This window comes from Durio zibethinus, chromosome 23 (genome assembly GCF_047325235.1).
Source record: "Durio zibethinus cultivar Kanyao isolate XHJ-2024 chromosome 23, ASM4732523v1, whole genome shotgun sequence".
In the NCBI taxonomy this organism is placed as follows: Eukaryota; Viridiplantae; Streptophyta; class Magnoliopsida; order Malvales; family Malvaceae; genus Durio; species Durio zibethinus.
In genome coordinates this window covers 5873240-5900873 of record NC_143184.1, presented here as the reverse complement: position 1 = coordinate 5900873, position 27634 = coordinate 5873240, and the positions used below count along the sequence as shown (strand labels likewise).

General features: G+C 32.9%; 3 protein-coding genes and 1 non-coding gene across 11 annotated transcripts; all 4 read left to right on the top strand.

Moving 5' to 3' along the window:
• Positions 1-583: 583 nt before the first annotated feature.
• Positions 584-12150, top strand: LOC111314316 (structural maintenance of chromosomes protein 1-like). Of its 5 annotated transcripts, none has more exons than XR_016332721.1 (18): positions 584-1438; positions 1541-1777; positions 1888-2121; positions 2501-2739; positions 4055-4321; positions 4473-4743; positions 5616-5742; positions 6802-6909; positions 7000-7107; positions 7172-7311; positions 7711-7800; positions 7876-8084; positions 9092-9261; positions 9937-10046; positions 10157-10533; positions 10944-11195; positions 11562-11817; positions 11905-12150. XR_016332721.1 is itself a non-coding variant. In XM_089752887.1 (18 exons), exons 1-18 carry the CDS (start codon positions 1001-1003, stop codon positions 11948-11950), a joined length of 3651 nt encoding a protein of 1216 aa, XP_089609013.1. In that variant the 5' UTR covers positions 584-1000; the 3' UTR covers positions 11951-12150. The 5 variants fall into 5 exon arrangements, 3 of the variants coding, with proteins under 3 accessions (XP_089609013.1, XP_089609014.1, XP_089609015.1); XR_016332720.1 differs by having other exon boundaries at positions 11529-11817; XM_089752887.1 differs by having other exon boundaries at positions 11590-11817.
• On the top strand, positions 11905-15196 carry LOC111314317 (patellin-4-like). Of its 4 annotated transcripts, XM_089752890.1 has the most exons (7): positions 11941-11969; positions 12532-12683; positions 12907-13038; positions 13221-14145; positions 14228-14355; positions 14461-14602; positions 14700-15196. In XM_089752890.1, exons 3-7 carry the CDS (start codon positions 12992-12994, stop codon positions 14970-14972), a joined length of 1515 nt encoding a protein of 504 aa, XP_089609016.1. In that variant the 5' UTR covers positions 11941-11969; positions 12532-12683; positions 12907-12991; the 3' UTR covers positions 14973-15196. The 4 variants fall into 4 exon arrangements, with proteins under 4 accessions (XP_022771271.2, XP_089609016.1, XP_022771272.2 ...); XM_022915536.2 differs by lacking the exon at positions 12532-12683 and having other exon boundaries at positions 11905-11969; XM_022915537.2 differs by lacking the exon at positions 11941-11969 and having other exon boundaries at positions 12535-12651.
• A 352-nt stretch (positions 15197-15548) lies between these two features.
• Positions 15549-15621, top strand: TRNAR-CCG (transfer RNA arginine (anticodon CCG)). Its single transcript has one exon. It is a non-coding gene; the product is annotated as a tRNA-Arg (tRNA).
• A 2003-nt stretch (positions 15622-17624) lies between these two features.
• LOC111313452 (uncharacterized) lies at positions 17625-18684 on the top strand. The gene is made up of 2 exons (XM_022914133.2): positions 17625-17939; positions 18139-18684. The coding sequence occupies exons 1-2, from the start codon at positions 17788-17790 to the stop codon at positions 18458-18460; spliced, it is 474 nt and encodes a 157-aa protein (XP_022769868.2). The 5' UTR covers positions 17625-17787; the 3' UTR covers positions 18461-18684.
• The last annotated feature ends 8950 nt before the right edge of the window (positions 18685-27634 follow it).

Below are 27634 nucleotides of genomic sequence, written 5' to 3'. Positions count from 1 at the left end.
ATTAATTGATAAATATTAAATAAAAATGTGACAATTATATAGTTTTTCAAACAATAACAATTGGTAACGCATGTATATTATTTTTTAAAGGATATACTTAATATAATGGCCAAAAAAGATATACTTAATATTTTAAAAAAAGAGATTTGTACATAAGTATTAGATTGAACAATTTTAATAAGCAATTTAGTACTATAACAGTTTTTTCAATTATAATATAAGATTGTTTGATTTTTTAAATTGATTATTATTATATATATCTATCAACTGATGATTAAAATTAAAATAAAAATTCTCCGACCAATGAGATTTTAGTTTAATGACAAAAAAGAAGCTTTAAAACCTTAAGATTTTAGGTTCAAATCTTATTTTGTGTGAATATGATTGTATAATTAAATTATAATTTATTAATAAATTATTTAATAATGTAATAATTAGTTATATGAATGTAATATTTAATTATAAATATAATTTAGAAAAAAATAAAAAACCTTAACTCACCGTACAAATTTAGATAAGAAGACTGTAACATCAATAGTGGGCTTTGTGAAATCAAGCCCCAAGGCCCGAAACCCTCCAGGCTAACGTTAAAAAATTCAACGGATAAACGAAAAAAAAAAGCAAGCAGAAGAAACATCTCCTGCAAGTCTACCACTCTCCAAGCAACGCGCAAGGCTAACGTTAAAAAATTGAACCGATTATGTGAAATCATAAAACCCCCCCACCAGAAAGGAAACGTCGCCTGCAAGTTTACCATTCTCCACTTTCGAGAATGGATACTCAAATTCCAACTTTCCTAAAGTCTCCCAAAATCTCTCCTCCCGCACTTTCCCTGCCACCGAATCCCTAAACCTTCCAATTCCCCCCCCCCCCCCCCCCCCCACTTTCCCGGAAAATCCCCCTTTCTCCTCCATCCTCCCAAACAAACCCTAACCCTAGTTACCGTTCCGTTCCTCCAAACCCCAAAACCTAAAGCTTCAAATAAAAAACCCAAACCGAAATGCCGTCGCTGAGTTCTCCAGGCAAAATCCTCCGCTTAGAGCTTGAGAACTTCAAGTCCTACAAGGGCCTCCAAACTATCGGTCCTTTCTCCGACTTCACTGCCATTATTGGTCCGAATGGGGCGGGCAAGTCCAATCTCATGGACGCAATCAGCTTCGTTCTTGGAGTCCGAACGGGCCAGCTCCGTGGGGCCCAACTCAAAGATTTAATCTACGCTTACGACGATCGCGAAAAAGAACAACGTGGCAGACGCGCCTTTGTGCGATTGGTTTACCAACTTGCCGGTGGCTCCGAGCTCTGTTTCACCCGTTCCATCACCAGTGCCGGTGGTAGCGAGTACCGTATCGACAGCAGCGTTGTTAACTGGGATGAGTACAATGGGAAGTTGAGATCCCTTGGTATTCTCGTTAAGGCCCGGAATTTTCTTGTTTTTCAGGTAATTTTTTTTATGTGTAAACTTCAAATAGGATTTAGTGGAAGTTAACGCTAATTTGTAAGATATAATGATATAATTTTGTGAAAAAAATTTTGGTCTTAGGGTGATGTGGAGTCCATTGCTTCAAAAAATCCTAAAGAACTTACGGGGCTGCTCGAGCAGATTTCGGGTTCTGAGGAACTCAAGAGAGATTATGAGACTTTGGAAGAGCAAAAAGCTAGGGCTGAAGAAAAATCAGCGCTTATTTATCAGAGAAAGCGGACAATAGTAATGGAGAGAAAGCAAAAGAAAGAACAGAAAGAAGAAGCTGAGAAACACTTTCGCTTGCAAGATGGGCTGGTATAATTAAAATCTTTGTTTTGTATAATTTCCTTGTTTTTTGTTTTTTTTAGACATTAAGATTGATTGTTAATTACGTTTCCTTTTGATGTTCTAAAAAAATTATGCAGAAATCTTTGAAAAAAGAGCACTACTTGTGGCAATTGCTTAACATAGAGAAGGATATTGAAAAGATTACTGATGACCTCGACTCTGAAAAGAGGAACCGTGAAGATGTGATGCATGAGCTAGAGCATTTTGAAACTGAAGCAGCTAAAAAGAAGAAGGAACAGGCCAAGTACCTAAAAGAGATTGCTCAATGTGAAAAGAAGATCTCTGAGAGAAGCATTAGACTCGATAAAAGTGTGAGTTTTGCGAAGTCTTTTTCTTTTGTGTCCAAGCGGATTGGTACTGTTGTACTTGAATTACTGGTCTAGGTTGGAATGCATGTTTGTCAATTAGTTTTGATTATGTTCTTTGCTGACTAGTTCTTTAGATGGTTAAGTTGGGGAAGGGGGGATTTGAACTAGAGACCTTTTTGGGGATAAGATTGTGGCTACTACCAGGCTATTGCCTATTCCATGAATTTTGTGGTAACTAGATTGCTTCTTTTAATGTGTAGGTGGGACTTCTATTCCAATTAATGATGTATTGATCTCAGTTTTAGGAGATTATCTCATGTTCATATGATGAAGAGAAGCTTATGACGTAGTTTTGTTATTTTTGGCTTTTTTAAATTTTCAGCAACCTGAGCTTCTGAAATTAAATGAAGAAATGTCTCGCATAAATTCAAAAATCAAGAGTAGCCGAAAGGAGCTTGAAAGAAAAAAAGAAGAAAGGAGGAAACATACTGACGATATAAAAGAATTGCAGAAAGGCATACAAGATCTAACTGCAAAGCTGGAAGACTTAAATGAAAAAAGTCGTGATGGTACTGGGAAACTCCCTTTACTTGACAGTCAACTTACTGAGTATTTCCAAATGTAAGTTCTTTTTGGTTCCTTATGAGACGAAATTCTTCAGTTTCTTTGCTTTCATGGATTCTATCATGGCTGAAATATTAAATTTCTGTTTTTTCTGTCAAATTCAACTTAAAGATTTGTAGTTATTGTCCTTGACTCCTGGTTATTTTTTATGATAGAGTGTTCCTGTTTCATTTGCCATCTACTTCCACTGGGTAATCCTTGTAGTATTTTTCTTTCTTCCTTCTCTTCCCACCTCTTGAAATTTTCTGAAACAATTTAAGCTTGTACAAAAAACACGGTGTTGATTCTTTATTCTTTTCTTTCTTTCTTTGTTATTGTTTTTGTGTGTGTTTGTAGAATGATGATTTTTATGATAATCCCCCCTTTTCTCATCCCAAATATTACAAAAAAGGGAGAGAAGACCAGCTCCTTGAATATGTAAGAAAAGCCATGTGTGCAGGCTTTTAATATCACATAAATCATCTTTATTTAGTGCAGAGAAAGTGTTCTTACCTTTTTATGTCATCAATTCCAAGTGTTAATACTGAGTCAACCTAATTTTTCTTTTTCTGTAGATTATTCTTCTGGTAGCTACTCTGTTCATTATAATGACATATTATTTGCTCCTGATTATGGTTGATTAAGAATTGGCTCTATGGTTATTAACTTGGATTTAATATCAATCTTATGACAACTCCCAACTGGTGGAAATTGTTTGTGACACATTTTGGGAGAGGCATTTTGTTCTTTATATAGCGGTGTCTTGAAAAAGTAAGTTCAGGCTGTTCTCATTGATACGCTGTCTCTTGGATTGCCTCAAGTGAATTTGGAGTTGAAATCGGATCAATATTAGTGGAGATTCGGTTTGCCTGTTGTTGATTGTGTTGTGCTTTATTTTTGTCAGTTTGATAGATGCAATCGGTGAGGATGGATTGCTTATCACATTTGTGTAGCTAACCAAAGCACAATGTCTTCTATGTTTCTGGAGATTCGCTTGAAGTTGCTGTTATTAGTAATGGTAATGAGTTATTTGGTTTTCTGCAGGTTGGAGTTGGATCCTTTTCTTTCTTCCATTAATTGGTTAACCACGTTTGAATTATTAAAACTTTTTGTTTCAGGTGCCATTGTTGTTATTCCTTGCAATTTGTTTTCATTTGACCTAATTAGATGGTTGGTGATGTGTAATTATATATATATATATATACTCTATGCATGTGTCTCACTTATATTAATTCGTGCATGTAAACTAAACTTCATAAGTTAGAAGTGAATCTGTTCAAGGCCTGAAAACTTTCTACTTACTGAAACAATCTTGGGGATGTTGACATTTCAGTAAGGAAGATGCTGGGATGAAAACTGCAAAGTTAAGAGATGAGAAGGAGGTTTTGGATAGGCAACAACATGCTGATATTGAAGCTCAAAAAAATTTGGAAGAAAATCTTCAACAGTTGAGTAATAGAGAGCATGAACTGGAAGCACAGGAGGACCAAATGCAAGCTAGACTGAAGAAGATTCTTGATACCTCTGCTAAACAGAAGGATGAGCTTGCTGATCTGAAAAAGGAACTGCGAGAAATGCAAGATAGACACCAGAAGTCCAGGTTGCTCAAGCTGATGATAATTATTGGCTGCATTGGTCTCATTATTGGCTGCATTGTTCTAAGCTTTTGTTTATTTTCTATATTTACAATCTTGAAATGTCCTGTGCTTATCTAAGATGCTTTTCCTCTGTCTTTGAGTTTTGACATGCAGATCCAAGCATGAGAACCTCAAGTCTAAAATTGGTGAAATAGAAAATCAGTTACGTGAACTGAAGGCTGAACGCTATGAAAATGAGAGAGATGCCAGGTTGTCTCAAGCTGTTGAGACTCTGAAACGCCTGTTTCAAGGTGTTCATGGTCGCATGACTGATCTTTGTAGGCCAACACAGAAGAAGTACAACCTTGCTGTCACTGTTGCTATGGGCAGATTTATGGATGCAGTTGTGGTAGAGGATGAAAATACCGGAAAGGAATGTATTAAGGTCTTCTAATTTGCTGTGTTCTCCAATTAATCTTTTCATTTGTTTGATTTTGCCGTTAACAACTTTTAATACTTGCATTTAAGCATTTAAACCCTTCTTGAACTGTGTGAAGATGGCTGAGCAATAATATATGTAACTGCTTATATGTGTTGAAAGTCAATCACCTGACTGTTTTCTCTTTCTTTGTAATGTTAAAATGGTATGATGCCTTCTTTTTTCCAACAATATTTTGACAATGAAAGATATATAGTACATAGTAGGAAATGGAAAAAGCTCTCCTGAGTTATCCATAAAATATGACAGGAGCAGCATAATTGTAGAGAAATGACTCCCACATAACAAAAATGTTTATTTCATCATTACTGTTATTATTCATCATCTTGAGTCCTTGCCTACTGGTCAGATATATTGGTTGTAATGCTGTATGCATGTAATTACTAGTTTTGTGTGTTTGAGGATGGTCTCGACTCTTGATTTATACTGTCACTTCCTCCCTGTACCCCATTTTTAAGGAATAGAAATGATAAGAAAGAAGAAATAAAAATACAGGATAATGGAAATTTAAAAATGCTTTTGCACATTGATGGTTTGTGTATATGTAGAACTGGCTGCTTTACTGTCATCCTTTTATATCTTTTGTATGATTATAAGAAAGCAGAGAAAATATAAACAGTAGAATTGATGGTTAGTGATATAGTCATATAACAGAATGTTTGCAATTTGCAAGGCAATTTTTTTTTTCAATATTTATATTGTTCTTGTATAAGTCTGTTCTTGTTTTTCCCTTCAGTTTTTAATTTGATTGGATTTGGTTAACATTTTTGTTTAAGCAAAGTAGGGCTATGAGTTTTAATCCTGGTTGTTCTTTACAGTATTTGAAAGAGCAAAGGCTTCCTCCTCAGACTTTCATCCCTCTTCAGTCAGTGCGTGTTAAGTCAATAATTGAAAGGTTGCGCACCTTAGGTGGCACAGCGAAGCTTATCTTTGATGTGATCCAATATCCTTTGCCAAAGCTCATATTACATGTTCTCTAATCTTAGGAGAAACTTCATATGCAGTTATCTTTATTAGAGTCACAGAACACTCCATATAATTGGGGCTTTATTCCCTTCAGATCGCTGACTTTAACTGTTATGGCTTTCATTAAAACAACAATTCTTTTCTGTTCCACACTGATTCTGTGGTCACTTGATGTTTGGTCATGAGACATTTGGTTTTCTTTTTTTCTTTTTTTTTTTTTTTATTATTATTACTTTTATGGAAAGCCACTGGTGGAGACACACTTACCTTAATCATTTAACCAGTCACTAGTTGATTTGATTATTGGGTTGAAATAGCAGGTCGAGCTTCACATTTACCTTAGAATTTGATTTGATTTTGATCTCATCTGTCTTTTCAGTCCATTTCCTATTTTTCTTTACTCTTTGTTAGTATGTAAAAAGGTCATGTTTTTGTTTTTAGTGTCAATGTACTGGACATTAAGATGTCTTCTGTCACTTGGAACTGTGTGAAAGGTGTTAGGGTAAAATCTTGGAGCATGTGAACCTGGGGCTTTTGCGGGGTTTGACCATGAGTCTTAAGTTTGATTGAAAAAGTAAGAAATGCTCATTGTCTAGTTTATGCCCAAGATGGCAAGAAGTTGCTCTCATATTTAGGAATACTATGGCTGACGATAGTCTGTGAGCTTCTCGGAATTATGATGGTGGCTTACATTTGAGTGCATTTTTCTTAAGTTATTATATTCTTTTAGTGGAATAAATATGAGGAAAGGTGTATGTGTCCCAGCCTTGGCTCAAGAAAGAACATAATAGTTGTAAGCATATATTCTGAGAAACTGTTTGATGTTCTCTCCTTGCATACCTGTGTTTAAAAGACATGAATTGGGGGAATTCTGATCTTTATTTCTTCCTCTTCCTCAACCAGATGCTGCCTTAGTCTGTTCTATTTTATCATGTATAAGAAAAACTATATTTCCATTAAAGAACATGAAAGGGAAAAATGAAAAGGAAAACAAGCATTCATATGCCCATACATTTTGTGTACTTAACATTCATAAATTTGATCCTGCTTTGGAGAAGGCAGTTCTTTTTGCTGTTGGGAATACTCTAGTTTGTGACGATCTTGAAGAAGCCAAAGTTCTTAGCTGGACTGGAGAGAGGTTTAAAGGTAAATTTTTATTATCCTTTTCGTTTAGTAGTTCTTGATACTTTTGTATAGAATTCAATATTAATCTACAAATTTGTATTCTTGCATTAGTTGTAACTGTTGATGGGATTCTACTCACAAAGTCTGGTACAATGACTGGTGGTACAAGTGGTGGAATGGAAGTAAGGTCTAACAAATGGGATGATAAAAGAATTGAAGGTTGGTTTCGTACTTAACTTATTCAAGCCTTTTTATTATAATATTGACTGTTGCTATTCTACAGGTCTGAAAAGAAAAAAAGAACAATTTGAATCAGAGTTGGAAGAACTTGGATCCATTAGAGAGATGCAGCTAAAGGAGTCAGAAACATCTGGGAGAATTAGTGGACTTGAAAAGAAAATTCAGTATGCTGACATTGAGAAGGTAGCTTGACCAACTAATATATAGAGCAACTTCCCTTCTGTCTTTTAATAGAATGCTTTTTTTAAAGAGAAAAAATCTTTCTATAAAGATGGTATTTTTGAAGTTTGTGTGTTAGCCATTCTTCTCCGTGTATAATTTAAAAGAAGAGATAAAATTGTTTGGTCCATAATGGATGCCATCATGGTTTGTTGATTATGTTGATTACATAGATAAGTCTTATTTCATTTTCTATTTTGGGAAAGTAATATAAAGTTTAAATTAGAGCTGAAATTATTTCAGTCTGATCTGTAACGGATAGTATAATGATTTTCTTGATTGTGTTGATAGGTAAGTGTCTATTAATCTTTTATTTACGATTGATCTCCATGAGATGCATAACATAAAATGCATTTGTCACAGAAAAGCATAGAAGACAAGCTAAAAAATTTGAAGCAGGAGAAAAAGAATATTAAGGATAGGATTGGACGTATAACTCCAGAGGTTCAGAAGGTGATTTATGATGGCAACTATGCTTTTAGTCTATGGTATTATGCCGCTTCTCTTATGGGGTTTAATTGCTTGCAGCTAAAGGATGTGATCGATAAGAGGAGCAAAGACATCAGGAAGCTGGAGAAGAGGATTAATGAAATTGTTGACCGACTCTTCAAAAATTTTAGTCAGTCTGTAGGGGTGGCAAACATCCGTGAGTATGAAGAAAATCAGCTTAAGGCTGCCCAGAATATGGCAGAAGAGAGGCTTAGCTTGAGTAATCAACTCGCAAAGTTGAAGTATCAGTATGTTTTCTTTCTCTCCATCTTTTTTTTCCCTGATGATCCATAAGTGCATTCTGGAAAATATTTTCGATGCTTTCTTAGCTGGGTATTCTAATTCTTAAGGGTTTTCTTACATTTTTTTAATTATATAATGGGTGCTGGAGGAGTTAGCATGTCTATTTGATGTGAACTGTTATATAGCATACTGAAGTTCAGACTCCATATGAATTTATAACTTTAGTGTCGGTTAGCACCAATCACTTCTGTCATCCTCAGCTATGCTGCTATGCAAGAATGTGGTAATACTGCATAGCTTCAAGAACTAACTATACACTGATTATAATGTTAGGACAGATTTTCTTTCAAAAGAATAGGATAGTAGTTGCATTACACTGTTGCCATACAATCCTTTGCCTATGGTCAAATGTTCCAAATCACTTTATTATGGCAGCTTTGGATGAACCATGAACGTATAAATAACCTGAAAATGCTCCTCCCTGTAATGCCTTGTAGAGTGAAGAGAATCTAAAATATGAGTGGAGATGAGCTATTTTTCTGTAATACTAATTGTGCTGAATTACCTATAAGTGGAAACCTAAAGAAAGGTAAAACCTTATGGTGTAAAAAAAATTTACAAGGTTGGCATTCAGTAGCTAATAGAATTTTTGCTAGGCGGTTCTTTTAATTGGATTATGACATCTGGTTTTGGTTGGCATGCTACTGAATTATGCAGATGTCTGGTTTGCCTGTGATTATTATGATAGCATCTTGATTTGTTTTTGAGACGTTGAAGAGAGAGAGATTAATAGTAAGAGTGGAGAATTTGCTTTATTGCTACCCTACAGGGTTTAAACCTTTTATTGTTTATGGTATAAACATGACTACAGCAGGAAAACATGTAGATCTCCCTATGTCACTTGTCATTAGGTCTTATCCTAGTAAGTAATTTCATTTAAAAATCATACTGCATTACTGCTGTATGGCATAGCAACAGCTGGTTGACACTTATTCTTCTTTCTGACTTTCAGGTTGGAGTATGAGCATAAGCGAGATGTAGAATCAAGAATTAAAAGGCTGGAATCTTCTCTCAGTTCCTTGGAAAATGATTTAAAACTGGTTCACAAGAAAGAGGCTGAAGTCAAGTTGGCAACAGAAAAGGCTTCTGAAGAAATCAATCGGTGGAAGGAAGAAGTGAAGGGTATGGTTTTGTATGTGAAGTTCAATTTTTTGTCAAGCAAATTAATCCTTTCAATTTTTCTTCTAAGGAAATAAACCTTTTTAGTTGCAAACTCTTACATTTATCCTTACATGTGTTAGTTAATTGACAGTTGGATCTGATAATTTACATCTGTAGATCATACTTTGTCATGTTTTCAAGTGATTCAATTCTCTAGCATGTTATACAGTAGCAATTGCAACTGTATATACATACAGAAAGTTTAGTTTCAGCAATATAGTGGCTGTAGACTAACATGCATGATGTACATGATAGATTATTCTACCCAACAATTTAGTTTGCGAAAGCTGAAATAACAAATAATTAAGAGTGGTGTATGACTTCTTAAGACTTCCCAACGTGATTCTTTATAACAGTATTTCTTATCACAAATTTCTAATAATTTCTGAGATTATTAGAATTGCTGAGTGAAATTGGTAATTTCAACATGGTATATGGTTGCTGACTCATAGCAAATAACTCTTATGATAGTTTTTTGTCCTCTTGAAGTTTTGAAAATATTTGAGGTTTCATTGCTACCTTCCTGTTGGTTCAGTTATGCTGCTTGTCTCCTATTATCTGCACAACAACCCTGCTTTGGTTCAATGTGTATGATTTGATGTCATTTTATTTATCTCTCTGTTTATATTTTGGTAGAGTGGAAATCCAAGTCAGAAGAGTGTGAGAAGGAAATTCAGGAATGGAAGAAGCAGGCTTCTGCAGCTACAACAAGCATATCCAAACTTAATCGCCAAATAAATTCCAAGGTCCAAGGATCTTCTTTTTTTTTTTTTCCTTACAGCCAGATTCTTGAATATTTGGATATGCCTAATTTTGAATTAAATTGCCCTATACATCTCTTTTCTTGATTTTACAGGAGACTCAGATTGATCAATTAGATGAACGGAAGCGAGAAATTATTGAGAAGTGTGACTTAGAGCATATTGAGCTTCCTCTCATTTCAGACCCAATGGAAACCGAATCTTCAATTGAGAAAGAGTTTGACTTTAGTCAGTTAAATAGATCTCTTCTGCTGGATAGAAGACCTTCTGATCGTGAGAAACTTGAGGCAGAATTCAAACAGAAGATTGATACCCTAGTGTCAGAAATTGAAAGAACTGCTCCGAATTTGAAGGCTCTTGATCAATACAAGACTCTTCAAGAGAAGGAAAGAGATGTAACTGAAGAGTTTGAAGCTGCCAGAAAAGAGGAGAAGCAAGTAGCTGATGCTTACAATTCAGTTAAGCAAAGGAGGTAGTAAACCATTATCATTTTGCAACAATTCGGATCTTTTAGATAGTAACAAAAAGAAAATTAAAATTAATAAAGCTAAGTGGTGTTTGATATGATTAAACCTAGTGAAACTTAATGTAAGTAGTCTAATTATCTATGTGATGGCACTTCAGCAATTCTGATTTCTTGATTGCTACTGGTTCAATGGATTATCACTGACAGTTGGATCTAGTAATGGTTTTGGAAAGCTGTTCTGCTTGCAATATCATTTATATGCATCAGTAAGGGAAAAGGTTCTTTTTCATTTTTGGGGGGCGGGAGTGGTGTTGTTGGGTTGGAATGTTGTGGTTCGGGGTCTGGGAAACTACCAGTAGTTGTCTGCTCGTACATTTTAAAAATTTGTTGCTTGACTTTTCTTAATGATTATGCAGATATGAGTTGTTCATGGAAGCTTTCAACCATATTTCTAGTAATATTGATAAGATTTACAAACAGCTAACTAAGAGTGGTACACATCCATTGGGTGGGACAGCATATTTAAACTTAGAAAACGAGGATGATCCTTTTCTACATGGCATCAAGTACACAGCTATGCCACCAACAAAGCGCTTCCGGGATATGGAACAACTATCTGGTGGAGAAAAAACAGTTGCAGCACTTGCATTACTCTTCTCCATCCACAGGTACACCTCAGAGATTTAGATTTCATTCTTTCCCATTTTGTATGTAAGGTTTGATCTGTTGCAGGAGATGCAGTTTGTTCAGTTTATTACTTTGTACCATTTCTTTTGTTTGTGATGCACCTTTCATTCAGTTTGACTTGTTAGTTTCCTATTACTAACTAGGGTCCTAACTCCTAAATTCCCCTTCCCTTCCCAATTTTCTCTCTCTTTTAAATTTGATTTTGTTCCTGTTCTTCCCTTTTCAAGTCCCAGTTGCTTCTGTGGGGACCGAGGACATTTCTTTTTACAATTTATAAAGATGATATGCTGAATTGAGTTATGTACTGGGATCAGAGAGTGTTGCCCTTCTGATCTGGTTTTATATAGGCTAACGTCCTACACACATTTGGTTCAGCTACAAGCCATCACCCTTTTTCATATTGGATGAAGTGGATGCTGCATTGGATAATCTAAACGTTGCAAAGGTAGCTGGATTCATTCGTTCAAAATCATGTGATGGAGCCAGGACTAGTCAGGACAGTGAAGGGGGCGGTGGCTTCCAAAGTATTGTAATATCACTTAAAGATAGCTTTTATGACAAGGCTGAGGCTCTGGTTGGGGTTTATCGGGATTCAGAGAGGAGGTAAGTTCTTGACACCACACCATATCGTTAATCCAGTGACATTACATGTCTAGTTCACCAACCTAAAAATCCGTTCTCATTTTACAGCTGTTCGAGAACTTTGACGTTTGACTTGACCAAATACCGGGAATGATGAAAGGCATTAAATGCAGGTTGTAGCTTGTTAAATCTTTCTGTAAATAACTTACCACAATCTTGAAATTACTTGTATATACCATGATTTTCGGAGCAATTAGTGTTCATTTCCTAGGATGTAGGAATGTGATAATGAATGGCAAATGCTAATTAATCTTAAATGTTTTTGTATCTAAACAAAATGTTTGGACAGTCCTAGCTCTGGAGTTGGATTCTCTCTCTCTCTCTCTCTCTCTCTCTCTCTCACACACACACACACACACACACACACACACACACACACACACACACACACACACACACACACACAGAGAAACAAACAAGACACTTGCATGTGCTCAATGTATTTGAATTTTATGCCCCTTGAGTTTGGAAAAATTATTATGTCAAAACCTAAACACTAATCTCTTTGATTCTCGCGTCTCCATATTTCTCTTCCTCATTTTTGTTTTTCAATCTAATGCTATAAGACAAAAAAAGAGCCTATTATTCACCCGACTTCTTTCCCTTTCTGTATTGATCTATATTTGCTTCTCTTTTTATTATTATTATTGAAAAAGTGATTTTATTTCTCTAAAGTAGGAGAAACTTACTGTAAAGAAGAAAAAAGCACGCAATCAAGAAGCAAAAAGGCTTTTCCTTCTTTCCTATCAGGATATTCTTGCCTTTCCTATGAACCAGACAAATATATCAATGCAGGTCGAGCACCTTAACAATTATTAATGCATTAAGTATGTTTTAACGTTGTTTTCTGAACTCAATGTTGGGCATGTTTCAATTTCCATCTAGAAATGCTATTTTATTTTATTCATTTATTTATTTATTTTTTTGTAAATGTCAATCATCATTTATTTATTGTTGTTTGGACTCTTATATTTGGGCATAGAAAAATTCATTTCTTTGTAACAAAACAATCACCTTTCTTTTTTTGAAATTAACAATCACAATTTTTAGGTGGCCAAAAAATAAACCACCTATTTTACGGATTATCAAGCGTTTGGAAACCTGGCAATGAAACAATTGGACAAAAATCCAACTCATGCATGCTTATTACCATGAAGCTCCTCATCCTAAATTTGGCGCCAGGTAACCAACTCTCGGAGTCGGAAAGCTCATCATAGGTGTTTAATCAATATTCAAAATCAGCTTGTTTTTTTATTTTTTTTTCACCTTCTAAGACAATTACTGTTACAATACCTCTCTTTATTTGGCTCCCTCTTTCTCTCTCTCTCTGGGTCTTGCCATTGAATCTATTAACCCACCCTCAGGGGTTCAGTTACCGGCTGGCCCCTGCCTCTAGGTTCTGGATTCTTGCAAGGTAAGAGCCCCAAACCAAACAGCGAAATGGGGAAGAAAAGAGAAAAGATCAACAAAGCCAAAGAGAGTGGTAAGAGTCAGGATCAAAACATGGCTGATGAAATTGAAAAAGAGATGAGCCCCGAAGTTCAAGAGGCTAATGAGATAGAATATGGAAAAAGCTCCGCCAACCAAGAGCCCGATGAGGAAAACTCTGAAGAACCTCCATCATTTCAAGAAGATGAAAAGAAAGTTGCAATGGAAATGAAGCAAAGACAAAAGAAGGCTCTGATCGAATTTAGGTGCAGAGTTGAAGACGCGATTCTTGGGAATTATCTCTTGGGGAAAGCCAACAACTATGGTTGTCGAAAAGAAAGCGCAAAGGCGATAGAACAACTGAAAGAGATCACACTCTGGGGTGTACCTTTGATGCCAAGCAAACGCCATGAAGGAACCGACATTGTGTTGTTGAAATTCTTGAAAGAAAAAGATTACAAGGTTCATGAGGCCTTTGAGATGCTTCGGAAGACGTTAAAATGGCGAAAGGAATTCAAGGCTGATGAAATACTTGAAGAAAGTTTGGGTCCTGATTTTGAAAAGGTGGCTTACCTAAATAGCAGAGACAAGGAAGGTCACCCTCTTTATTACAATATCTATGGTGCTTTGAATAAATTACTTGGCTCAGAAGAGAATTGTGAAAAGTTTTTGAGATTGAGAGTTCAATACATGGAGAAGGGTATCAAGGAACTCAATTTTGAACCCGGTGGAACAGACTCTGTAGTTCAGATTATAGATTTGAAGAACTCACCGGGGCCTGCCACAAAGGAACTTCGTTCCGTTTTCCGAAAATCTTGGATGTTGCTTCAAGATCATTATCCTGAGCTCATCCATCGAAATGTAAGACCAAAACATAGCAACTCAGGATCGTATAATTTTGATTAACTGATTATTGCTTATTGATAAATATTTTCAATTGCAGATAATCATAAATGTTCCCTTGTGGTACTATGTATCCCACGTGCTTTCTTCACGCCTGAAGAAAACTCAAAGAACGAACAGCAAGATTGTTTTTGCCAGACCTGGGAAAGTCCCTGAGACTCTTCTCAAGTAAGAAATGTCTTTACTTATTTGTTCTAGTTTTTCAATATCCGGTTTCCCATTTTCATCACATGAATTGTTTATTTCTTTTATCCAACTTTGGTTGGAAACCAGATTTATATCTCCAGAAAACCTACCAGTTGAATATGGAGGTCTCAAAAGGGAGAATGACAATGAGTTTTTCTCAGATGGCAAGGTTTCAGAGTTTAAGGTCAGAGCAAATGCATCTGAGAGCCTCCAAATTCCAGCCCCTGAGGTATGTATATGTACAAAAACTAATCTTGTAACAATTTTAGTCTCTTTCGATTAATCTTGCTTAATTTTGGTTCGTTTTCTGCAATATATGCAATCAGGCGGGAGTGACAATAGTTTGGGATTTGACGGTGGTAGGATGGGATGTATCCTACAAGGAGGAGTTCGTCCCAGACGATGAAGGCTCGTACAAGGTGTTGCTCCAACAAGAAAAGGAAAAAAAAATGGGAGAGAGTGTTAGAAATTCATTTTATATTAGTGAGCCAGGGAAGATTGTTATAACCATTGATAATTTCATGCTCAAGCAGAAGAAGGTTCTCTATAGATACAAAACCAAACCCACTGTTCCCATGTACCTGATGATTAAGAAATAGGAGTAGTAAATTAATTTTTTGGTCATTTCTTTTCTTTACACCAACTGTCGTGGACAGACTTGGATTGAAAATTATGTTGTAGAAATGGCGATCATTCTTTCCCCACTTCTTGTATTTTGTTGCATAGTATTTGGTTTTATATACTACTAATATTCTTGGGTACTGCTAAATAGCATTATCTGATTTGTTGTAATGAGAAATATTGCATTTACATTTTCAAAGGACTTGATCACTGTGTCAGTAGCATATGCTTAATTTTCAAGACATTCTGCTTATAAATGAACAATTGAAACATATAACTGAATCGTTGTTTCTAAACTGCCTATTCTAAGTTTTTGGAGCCAATTGAAGAATTGGCACTGTTGCAAAATGTATTCCATTGTCTTTAATATGGGTGAACATGATCATTAATTAGTTCTTTTTTTTTTTTTTAAGCAGTGATCATTAATTAGTTAAAAACATATGCAGTTGCTTGACCCATAGGCAAAATGGATAATGCACAATAAAAAGGCGTGTGCGTTTTAGTTCTCTATGTGCTTTTTTTCCTCTTTTTTCTCCGACAACTTAGAGTACATTGTTCGCGTGGCCTAATGGATAAGGCGCTCGCCTCCGGAGCGGGAGATTGTGGGTTCGAGTCCCACCGTGAACGTTGTATTTAGAAGTTTTTTAAAATTTTACAAGTTTCTTTTTAGTCCATCATCATTTCATAAGATTATTTCATAAGTAAATTACTTATGAAAAAGTTGTTTTAGCATGCTTAGTTGTGACTCTTGGTTGTACAGCCAACTACCAGGATTGGATAAAGCTTTAAACAGCTACGACCCAGTTGTTGCAACAAGAAGCCAGAGGCAGCAACAGTCATACGCTGTGGGTTCATCGTGTCCTCCCTCCTGCGACATATTCACGTGGGCTTTGCGTGAACTTTCGAAGCCCTATGGTTCTTGAGACGTGAGAAAAGAAAAAACAAAGTGGTCAGATAGATATTCACTTGGCTGGTTGGCTGGCTTGAGTTATGGTTGAGGATGATATAGCTTACAAGCTCAAAGAATCAAACTCATCTAGAAAATTAAAAACACTCCCCTCTCTTAGAGAGTCTCAAATGGAGACAGGTCGTTCTTTTGGATTCTTCTCTTTTGGTAGGGTATTCGTACTAATTCACTGAAGCTTTGAGACACCTGCCCTACCCGATTTTATGATGTGTAAGCCATTAGGATTATGTCACCATGCAAACTGAAGAATGGGGAAAGAATCCTGACTTTCATGTCACTCTTTCGCTTCTCTGCTATAAAATACCAGCTTCCTCCACTCGCCTCCATAAATTCATCAACCAAATAAGCAGCCTTAATTTAGCCAATAAGCCTTCTCTGCTCTCTCATTCTCTTAGTCTTCTTTTGCTCTTCCATGGCTGCCTAGCCCATCGTCACAGTCTTAGCAGTTCCAAAATGAGTATCAAATCAATATGCTTGACACCATTGAACCCATTACACCAATTAAGTCCAAAGCCGGTGTGACTGAGTGCTGGAACCCAATAGTTAAACAGCACTGGAGTGGCAGTTATGAGTCACATTGTTGAACCTGATGGCCTTGTTTTGCCATCGTTCATCAATGCTAAAACATTTAGTATTAAGTATAAAACATTATCATTATCTTCATTTCAATCAAATTCTTCCACATTAAAATTAACCACACAATAAGTGATCATTACATGTGTAAAATGATATATAGGATTAACATATCTTGGTATAATTAAAGAAACTTACATTATTAATATGTAACATGTTCATTTAACCATACAGTAAGGACATCGAATTATTGAATTCCATCAATCAATGAACATAGATAACATACATGTAGTACGGCTATAAAGCAAATAAGAAGGGGTTTGAAACATTGAAAGAAATAAATTCTCAGTGCAAGGACAAGGAAAACTCACGTCAAAACAAAAGGAGTTTTCGGCCATTCCGCCTTCACGTGCACCTGTACAACGTGGAGGTTCCTTCCTTTTTTATTTTTTTCCTGGCTTTCACAAAGACAAGGTTACCCTCCTTGGCTTCTACTCATCAACTCCATTAAACAAGAAAAGAAAATTAAAAAAAAAACAATTTTAGTAAGTATTGTGACAATTCATATTGTGAAATATTTACACTAACAAAAATCAATTATATCCATAAGAATCACCTTTTACTGATTTTCTATTTGACCTAACACCATAGAATCAATTATTAGCTTTATATACAAATTGATATTGATAATATAAAAAATTATGATATATACTTTGTTTTCTTATTTTTATCTTTGATTTCAAATAATAATGTATATTTCTTACACAACATATGATTTCTGTAAATGAAACATAATTCTCATTGAAAAATAAGTGAGAATTCATTTGTGTTAATATGTATTCTAGCAGATATTAGAGCCATAGCCACCGTAAATTTCACTTCTTCCTCTTTTTCACCTGATAAAAAAAGGTTCAATTTGGGACGGTTATTTCTTTTTTGGTCTGTAGTTTCAAACCAACTAGCTGGGTTGGTTTACATTTTTTGAGATTTAAGTTACAAAATAGTTTTTTTGAAGTTAAAGAAGGGCAAACATGTCCAAAACATGTCCAAAAGATTTTTTAAAAAACAATCCATCTCGAGAAATGTAGCCGAGTTAAGAACAGTTTCTACCTACTGAAAGCAAGCAAACTGTGTAGGTAGCAGGTTAGCACCACGTTCCGAACGGCGAACCAAAGACAAAAATCTCGGCAACTCAGATCCCAAACAGCAGTTTCTCCCTCAAGATGGAAGTCTAGTCCCTCAAACAAGCTAAGATGAGGTCTGCTTCTCTTCTACTGAGTCCACTTATTCTCACTCTATTCCTCACTTGCTCTGCAGCCATGTCATCAGTGACGACGACCACAATAACTCTAAAACGACAGCCTGGTTTTCTCTACTCTAGAAGCAGAGAAAGATGCACTCCCCAGTAAGCCCTCTCTCTCTCTCTCAAAACTCATCAAAAAACATGAAATGCTTACTTATTTTTGTTTTTCAAAAATACCCAGAAGTCAATTCCTTTAAAAGATTTAAAACAGTTCTAAAAATATGTTTTTCTTCATGAGACTCGGTGAGTTATGAAACCGAGTTGACTCGCGGGTGTGTAATGGTGAGTTTTGCATCCGCAGGTTCTGGAGCAGCAAGAGGGAGGCATGGCCAAGGATGGTCCCACAGACATCGACGGTATTGAACGTGTTCGGGTCGGGAGCGTTTGAACGGTACAGATCTGATATGACATTGTTGGAATCAACGGCTATGAATGAAGATGCGAACGTGTTCAATAAGTTGCTGAAGCAGGCGAGTGCTGCCTTGCTCAACTCGTATGCTAGGAAAGGTTTTCCTTACTCAGCTTGGGAAGTGAAGACTCTGATGATTCAGGGGTTAGTCTCGGAAGATGCCGCAGCTCGCCTAACCAAACGGTTTTCCATTGCCAATGATGCTTGTATTTAGTAGTATTTGGCACTTCTAGTTGATGAGGCCATAGTGGAAACTAGTTTCGTTCTTTTTTTTTCTTAGAGAAATATGTTGAGGATTAGTTTTCTTCTATAATAACATTTGTTGTACAATGTTTTGTTTTGTGGACAAATTCTGCATTGAATATTTTCAGGAAGGTGATCAAGATTTCTAGTGTACGTGATTAATTATGAAGAATAGACCTGTTGTTTGCCTTTTCACTAGGTGTGCTTTAAAAAAATTAAAATGGCACAGCACCCAACTTCCATGGACTATGCTTTAAAAAAATCAAGGAGGACCGGAGCCGGAGGAGTCGCTATAGGTTTTTTTCCCTCCCCGCTCTGGTTCTCTCTGAAAATGAGAGAAAGGATGAAGAAACAGCGATGACAAAAATTTGGAAGGCAAAAGATGAAGATTGGCCAGCTGAGCTCGTTGCTGGTTTTGTTTCTTTCCATTTGTAAGGGCTTTGATAAAATTCTTTTGTTTTTTTCTTGTTTATAATAAAAAATTATATCATTCACTATTTGTGGGTTTTGTTAAAATACATTGGTTAATGCTAAGGAAGCTACGTTTAAAAGTTGTGCGTTCAAGAATGAAGGGCCAGTTTGTATCTCATCGTAATTTTAGTGCGATGAGAATTTTGCCTCAGAAAGTGAACAATATCGGTCACCATGGTTGATTGTTTTGGTTTCGGTAGCAATTCTACTATAGTTATTCACCGAAGCTGAGACCCTGGCCAGCCATCGAGATTGATTTTTTTTTTCTCTTTTACCTTCGGATAAATAGAAGCAATTATTTTGATTTGACTTATGAGATTTTCATTAGTAAATACTTTTGTGTTGAGAAGAATTACCGTTATTTATTTTTTATTTAAAATTGTAAAATAATTTATTTTTATTTGATATAAATTATTATTATAAAAAAATAGCTTAATATTTATTTATTTATTTTATAAATATTAAATAATTTAAAATTTTTATTATCTATAAATTTTAATATAATATTAAATAATCTAAAAATTTATTTGGATGTATGATGAGATTAGTTTTGATAAAATTAAAAATAATGTTAGAATTAGTTATTATAGCAGTAAGATTAAAATCAATGATAAGATATGTATTTAAATGCAAAAATAATGATGATAGTGAGATGAATTGTAATAAAAAGATAAAATAATTATTAAAGACATTAGATTAAAAGATATATAAAATTAAAATTTTAAATTATTTAATATTTATAAAATTTATTTATTATATAAAAATTGCTAATAAATAATAAAATTTATTAATAAGTAATAAATTTTATATTAATAAATTTTATTAAAGGTAAATTACATAAAAACACCCTATAATTTAAGACAAATTTAAAGTGACATATAAAATTTAAAATGTGATATTTAACTACTCTATTATTTGTTTTATTATTTCATTGCTCAAAGCGTAACTTTTTCTGTTACTTCTTCAATGATTCACTCTTTTTTCTTTGACTTTCTCTATTTGACGTTCAAACTCTCTTACCTCTCTTTACTTTTCTTGTTAAAACCCAAAATTTTTTTCTCTCTCTATTCCTCATTTCTTGCTTCATGGAAAGAGAAGAAAACCCAAAGGAAAAAAACAAGTTTGAGTCTTTGAGCTTAAAGTTACTATCTTTTTTATTATCCCGAATGACCAAAATGGTGGAAGCACAAACATGGACAAGGAAGATGAACGACTCAATATTGGAGTCAATGGCTACTACTAGGTTTTGGATATTCTGGTAACCCCAACTGGTGATTTTAAAAATTGAATCCCCATATGAGAGTTGTTACTAGAAATGGTTTATCATTGACAGTCTTTGTTAGCTTATTGCTTTCAGTTCCAATTTTGTTACTGATGCTACTGTTCATGCAAATTTACTGGCCTTGACCTTCCAAACAAAATCAAGGGTCATCATGTTACTTTCTCCACAGCTCACTCCAAATATTACTGGCCCTAGAGGATTCATTTCCATCGCCTGAGTTTTCTCTTGTAACAAAGTTAGAATTGCCACTATCTTCACGTTCCATGTTCTTTATCAAGCCTTGGTTTCAATCAACTCCGTTAATAAACATGTTAGTGAAAATTTTCATATCATTCATTCCTAAGCTTTCTGTGATAGCATTAAAAAGTGGGGTCATTTCATTAGGGCTTTTTTGCATGAACGGGTTAGAGAATCCTCCATTGTTGATTCTAACCATGATTGAATGATTAATTTGTGATAGAAAGTGATCATAAGATGTGTTCTGTTACTGCATTCCTCCAAAAGATATTGGTTTAATGGACTGGTAAGGACCTACCATTATATTAACAAAGCTTTTTTTCCATCATGAGAGAGATTATACCATTACTTGTAGTTGCACCCATTTGGGCTACTTTTTACAGCAAGGTTGTTGTAAACATATGGGGCAACTTGGCAATTTGGCAACTAGTTTTGCTGTTTTGTAAATAATTAAAGCCAAATGGTTTATTTTGAACTAAGTTGTAAGCTAGAGGAAGCTGAGGAAATGCTTCTTTGACCACCAAACAGTGTCAGAGTTGCTTGAAAACATGCCTCCACCTATGTTCTTTTTTCATGTTAGATTTAAAACCAAGAACCCAAAATTTGTTGGAGCATCGTTGGATTCTGGGAATTTTGAAAAACATGGTGGCGGGTGTTCTTACTTCTTAAGTTTTCTAGGTTTTAGTTGAAAAATTAGAGAAAAGTGTTGGAGTTTGAATGTTAGAGAGAGAAAGTTAGAGAAAAAAAAATGGATTGTTAAAGAAAAAAGAAAAAAAAACAAAAGAAAAAAATATTTGAAAATAATAAAAAAGTTACGATTTTGGGCAAATAAGTAATAAAACAAACCATAGTATAGTTAAATATCATATTTTAAACCTTATGAACTACTTTAAATTCGTCTCAAATCACAAGGTGATTTTATGTAATTTAACCTTTTATTTATGATATTAAATTAACAAAAAAATATTTTAAAATTTTTATATAAAAAATAAAATAAAAAATAAAACATAAGGATATTTTTTATATAACAATTTAATTTAAAGGATAAAAATGTAAAAAAAAAAAAAATTAGTAACCTATCATTAATTGGATCAAAATTGGCCAGTTGATGATAGGCCTTTTATCAATCATATCGTTAGATCATTTGGAAAAAAAGCTCAAGTGGACACATATTTTCAAGGCAATTGCATCTCATTGATGCTTCAGTTGCTTCTAAAATGGACCTAAAATGCTTGATGTTTTCTTTCAATGAAATAAATAAAATAGAGATAGGACAAGTTAAAAGTAAATAGAGATAGGAGAAATTAGACATATTTCATTCCTTTGATTTTATTTAGAAATAGAAGGGACTAATATTTTTTTTTGTTCAAAGTATAAGCATTATCTCTTTTAGAATGTTTTTAATATTCCCATATAATATATATATATATATACATATATATTACATAATATAAAAGCTATCCCCAATTGATTCTACTAGAGACAACTTAGCAATATATTAAAAGGGGATTAGTGGTTAGTTTTGGTAAAAATACTATTTAATTATGTTGAAATTTTCTAAAGTTTCTAGAAGCTTCTCGAAGAAACTTTTAGAGATAAAAAAAAAAGACTGATGTTTTTGAAGACTGATTTGGTAAAAAAAGCAAAAATAAAAAATAAAAAAAAGGGGAAGAGGGAATTAGCCGCCGATGTTTATAAATGGCACTCTTCCAAATCAACCCATCAGTTAGCCAAACTCTGAAAAGATTAACCCCTTTGTTCGAGCAAGTTCATTGGCATCAATATAGTGGGTGATTGATTGGAATGTGAAATACTTCAGCTTGGATTCATAAAAAAAATATGCTTTTGTCTTTGCATGTCATAAAAACTCAAAATCTGATGGTGGTTTCTTTTACTGGTTTCTGGTAAGTTTTTTTTGTTTTTTAAATTTCTAGGTTTATTTATACATAATATAAAAGCTATCCCCAATCTTACTTTACAAACATACTTAAGCAATATCTTTAAAAAAATTACATGGATAATTTTTAAAGAAAGTAGTTCTATAAGCTTATAAATCTTCTAGGTTTCATCTCTTAAAAAAGATGTAAAAGACAAGTTGCTCTTTTTATATTTATTTATGATTTTTTTCTTTTCCTTTTTTTAATACCAAATCTACTTGCAATCGCAAAAGAGAAAGAGCCAGCCTTTCATTTGCAAGTACCAAAACTTTACATCGTTTGTAGGTAACCTTTAATTATATATTTTTTTCAATCTTTCCATTTAATCACTTTGGTTCTTGTGCTTTTTGTTGTTCAATGTTTAAAAATGGTCATTTTTTTTTAATTCATGCATGATATTTTGATCTGTTTAATATTGTTTTTGTTTTCTATATTTTGCTAAAAATCCATGACTTAAGTGCTCTCTAAATCCAATAAAACATTGATTTTTTGAATGGATTTTAATTTTTAGTCCAAATGAGAATTCATTTGATCTATTTTTTAAGAGAAGCATTTTGGGAATCTTGGTTTCTGCACAGGCCAATCATGCAACTTTGGAAGAATTATTGTAAAAACTATATTTTGTCATATTTTTGTTTGAAATTTATAATTTGAAAACTAACCAAAAGTTAATATGAAATTAAAATAATAAAACAATATAACCAAAAACTAATCTTCTTGACTTTTTTGTTTACTTTTATGCTATTATATTTGCAACTTGCTTGCTTTGATTTTTGCTTCTTAAAAATATGTACTTTGATTGTTACTTTATTTTGGTTCAAGCATTTGCACAAAAGCACCAATCTTTTTACTACGATGAGTGCTTGCTTATTTTTGCTTTTATTTGGTTTTGATTATGTACATGCTTAATAATTGGTTTTTTAATATTTTGGTATTGAAATAAAAAATTAAAGGTATATTATGTTAAAAGTACTAAGATGGTGGGGCTTATTGATTTATACATTATTCCATAACTAAACTAATCGATGTATGTAGTTTATTTTTAATACATAATATATTCAATTGACATGTGGTAATTGAAAGCAAATTGTAGTATGAGTTATAAATTGTATTAGTTCAGTTAGGATTTTTAGCATCCTAACCATTGCATCTGAGTTATCTACTAATATTATTATTGTAGCAACTATTGTGGCAGAACCTTGCTATAGGGGAATTTGATGGTAATTTCTTTTAACCTTATCTTTTTTTTTCTAAATAAACAAATGTAGTAAATGTATTATCTCATTTGTGACTTTTATTCTTTATTTGTAAAGGTAGCATTTGTAATGTGAATTCTTCGTTAGAGTAAGAATAACAATCAAATCAATGAAGAAATGAACATCTAAATAAGTTATATTTAATCAATGAAATTATATTTATTAGCTATTTTAATTCATTGCTTAATATAGATGTTTATTAGGTATAATATTACTTAGTTTTTTGTTTCCTTCTTTTTGTTAATCAATGTTATGGAAACATGTTATTTTGCTTTTAACTTTGGTGGTTTGAAATATCTTTCTACTTTTTGTGATGTTGAAAAATCTTTGGCTTTAATGTATTGTTGAAAAATCTTGATAGTCTTTTATTTCGAGTGATCTTATGATATTTTGGTTTTGTGATTCTCTAAAGCTTTATTCATAATAAGCAAACTTACAGCTACTCTAAAAATACTCATTTCTTGGCCAATGAGATTTCAGTAAACTCTTAAAGCAATTTTTTACTCCTTATTCCCATTGTTTAATCATGTTTCTCAATATATTAGTGGTATGAGATTTTCAGATAATGTCATTCCTATCAATTTAGTGTTTTATTTGCAGTACTTTTAAATGTAATTTGGTTGTGTTTGCTAGCCATAGTGATACAAATGCTAGGATAAAAATTATTTTATACCACATTTGGTATTTATTGAGGTAGGCAATATATATCTATTATTAGGTCATTATGTTTGTAGTTTGAAACTTTTAATTAGATTTTGTTATCATTTTTTATGATTGTTTTACATGTTCAATTTAAACCATGTTGGTCTAATGGTGATTGGTGAAAAATAAATAGAACGAGTTTTGTTTTAGAGTTGGTTTGTATCTTTTATGTGTTAAAATAGAAAGAGAGGTATCTTTAGCTTTATGTTTATGGGAGTATAGTAAACCTAGTATTTGCTCACAAACTTTAACCAAACATGATTATCTTTTTTGTTTTTTCTATCACCAATTATATATTATATATAGTAAAACTTCTTTCATTTTATATAACAGTCACACTGTTAACATGGTTATGTTGTTTTTACTTTTAATTAATTTATTTACTCTTTGATTCTTTTTTTTTTTTTAAATTTCATTTTTTGACTTTGTAAGGATATGCAGTAAGGGAGTTTGGTAAGTAGGGAGTGCAATTTGGTGAGTTGACAATTATTTCTAAGGAGGTGGTATGCCTTTTACTATATTTAATGAAACTTTTTTTATCATTATATGTAAAAGAAATTTGTTGTTTTTTTAGGCTTAGGCAACATGCATCTATTTTGCTTGCATTTTATGTTTTAGACTTTATATATTATACTATTCTCATCCTTTATAATTGTTTTATTTAAATCATCAAATATGTTTAGAAAAAGGTAAAATATTGAATAACATAATTTTATTATTCAGCATATTGGTTAGCTTTTGAAAACCTGTCATTCTGCTTCCTTAATGGGGGGTACTCCCTCTAGATACTCCTCTTGCAAACTGATATTGTTTAACTAGAATTCTACATAATAGAGGCCAGCAACAGTGACATTTACATTACAACACTTACTGTAACTGCTATGTTGTCATTTATTGGTTTCCTTAAGTGATAAATTTATATTGCATATTACTTAATTTTTGCTTTCTTATACATGTAGGTGGCTTTATATGAATGCTCGTTCTAAGGAATATCTTTTCCCTGAGGGTAAGCCTAATATGCATTTTATATATTTATTTCTAATATGCATTTTATATATTTAATTACCAAATTGAAATAAATTTAAAATCCTATAAATATTCTAGTCTAATAAAGGTTAGCAATAATGGCATTTACATTACAACACGCATTGTAACTTTTACTGTTGTCATTTATTGGTTCTCTAAAGAGATAAATTTATATTGCATAGTACCTAACTTTTACTTTTGTACACATGTAGGTGGCTGTATATGAATGTCTCACTCTGAGTAAGGAATATCTCTTTCTTAAGGGTAAGTTTATGCTTTTTATATTCCTATTTGCAAAATTAAAATAAATTCTAAAATCCTATAAATGCAATTATAACTATGCTTTTAGTTGCCACAACATTCTATTAGCCATCTGGTTGGTTTGTTTCCAAGATTACTTTGGTGATCTGTTATTTACAAGAGTTGCAAGACTTCTCGATTTTCATGTCTATGTTGAAAGTGGCAGAGAGAGATTACTTCCTGAATGGTCCAAAGAAAAAGGTTTGCAACATATGTCTACGCAGATTTGGTTTAATGTGAAATTCAAAAATTGTAGAAATAATAAAAAATGGATTTGCTAAAAGGAATTAAAGTTAATATTCATTGTTTATTCAATATCTCAGATAGAAGTTGAAAATGGCTAATGGAATGGTGTAGACTAATACACAACTTTGTTTAGACTAATTGATAATTTTAATAACTAGATCAATACACAATTTTATTTTACTCCCGATTGAAATGCAAGCTCGAAATCTAGTACGTATAAGTTATATTAAAAGTTGTCCCCGTTTTGTATTGAGTGGACAACTTTGTAATGTAAAAATTAAAAATTTAGAGGTAATTTTGGCCTAAAAAAACTTATCCAGAAGCTTTTCTGCTTTTTTTCCCCTTCATTTATTTTAATTCACTAGCCTCTTACCTTTATTCTTGCTCAATGAGAAGAAGTGAAAGAATTTGAAAACCCATACAACCTGAAATAAAGAAAAAAATTGAAAAAAATGGATCATTGCCCTGTTCCTTCAAGTTTTAGTTTTCTTTTATTTTTCTCGTTTTTTTTTCATGACTTTTAGTGTTTTTGTTATTTTTTCTTTGTTTAGGTTTTTTTTTTTCATGTTTAATTTCTTTTATTTTCCTTTCTTTTTGGGTAGTTTATTTTTTGTCAATATGTTTCTATTGGCGCTTTGATGTTATTGTTTCTATGTATGCATGTTGTTTGATTAATTGTGTCATAATGTATAGATCTGTGGATCTATTTCTAAACATGATTTTTAAGAATCACTACCAACCTTTTTTGTTTAGATGTGATTGGTTACTCAATCAAATCTATCCTATTTGAAGAGGAATTTCAAAATTGATTTAAGTATCTTTAAATAGTAGATTCTGAGTCACGAAATTAAATTTTAGATTCGAGAGTATGATTAAGTGTGAAGAAGGTTATAGCACCCCCAAAATGCCTATCCAAAAGATAGTACCAATTTAATTTTAAATTATCCAAGCCTTAAAAATGTTTATAATTTACTAAAATATTTAATATTGAAAACTAATCTTAAAATTACCCTAATAGTTTGGTAACAATTTAAGATAATTTTTTCATTTTAGGAGTATTCATAGAAACTAGTGTCCCACCCTGAAAAGACTCCATCGTTGAATTTATTAATATATTTTATTTATGAAAATTAGTAAAATCTTTCAATAGCTTGGTAGGATTTACTTTGATGTAAATCTTCTAATAGTTTGGTGAGATTTTATTATGAAATATTTATAAAATTTATTTTTGAAAAAATTCATTAAATTTCTTAGTAGTTTAGTAAGATTTAACTTAAGATACAAATTTTTTAATAGTTTGGTAGGATAAAATACAAAATCTTTATTAAATTATTTTTCATTTGAAAATTGATTTATGAAATTCTCTACTAGTTTGGTAAAACCCATAAAATTTAAACTAATGAAAAATCCTCCAATAATTTGGTAGGATTCATAAATTTATTTGAAAAATGTTTTATTTATTTATTTATTTATTATTTACCTGTTTTTTGTTAAACAAGATAACAAAATATTTAATAATAATTACATAACAAAATAAATAATAACAAAATTAGTAAAACAAAATAAAATAAAATAAATAAAAAACTTAAAATATAAAATATAAAATCAAAAAGTAAAAATAAAATGAAAAAAAAACTTGTAATTGAGTTGGGTTGAAGCCTGGGTTGACATGCGAGTCAACGAGTCTA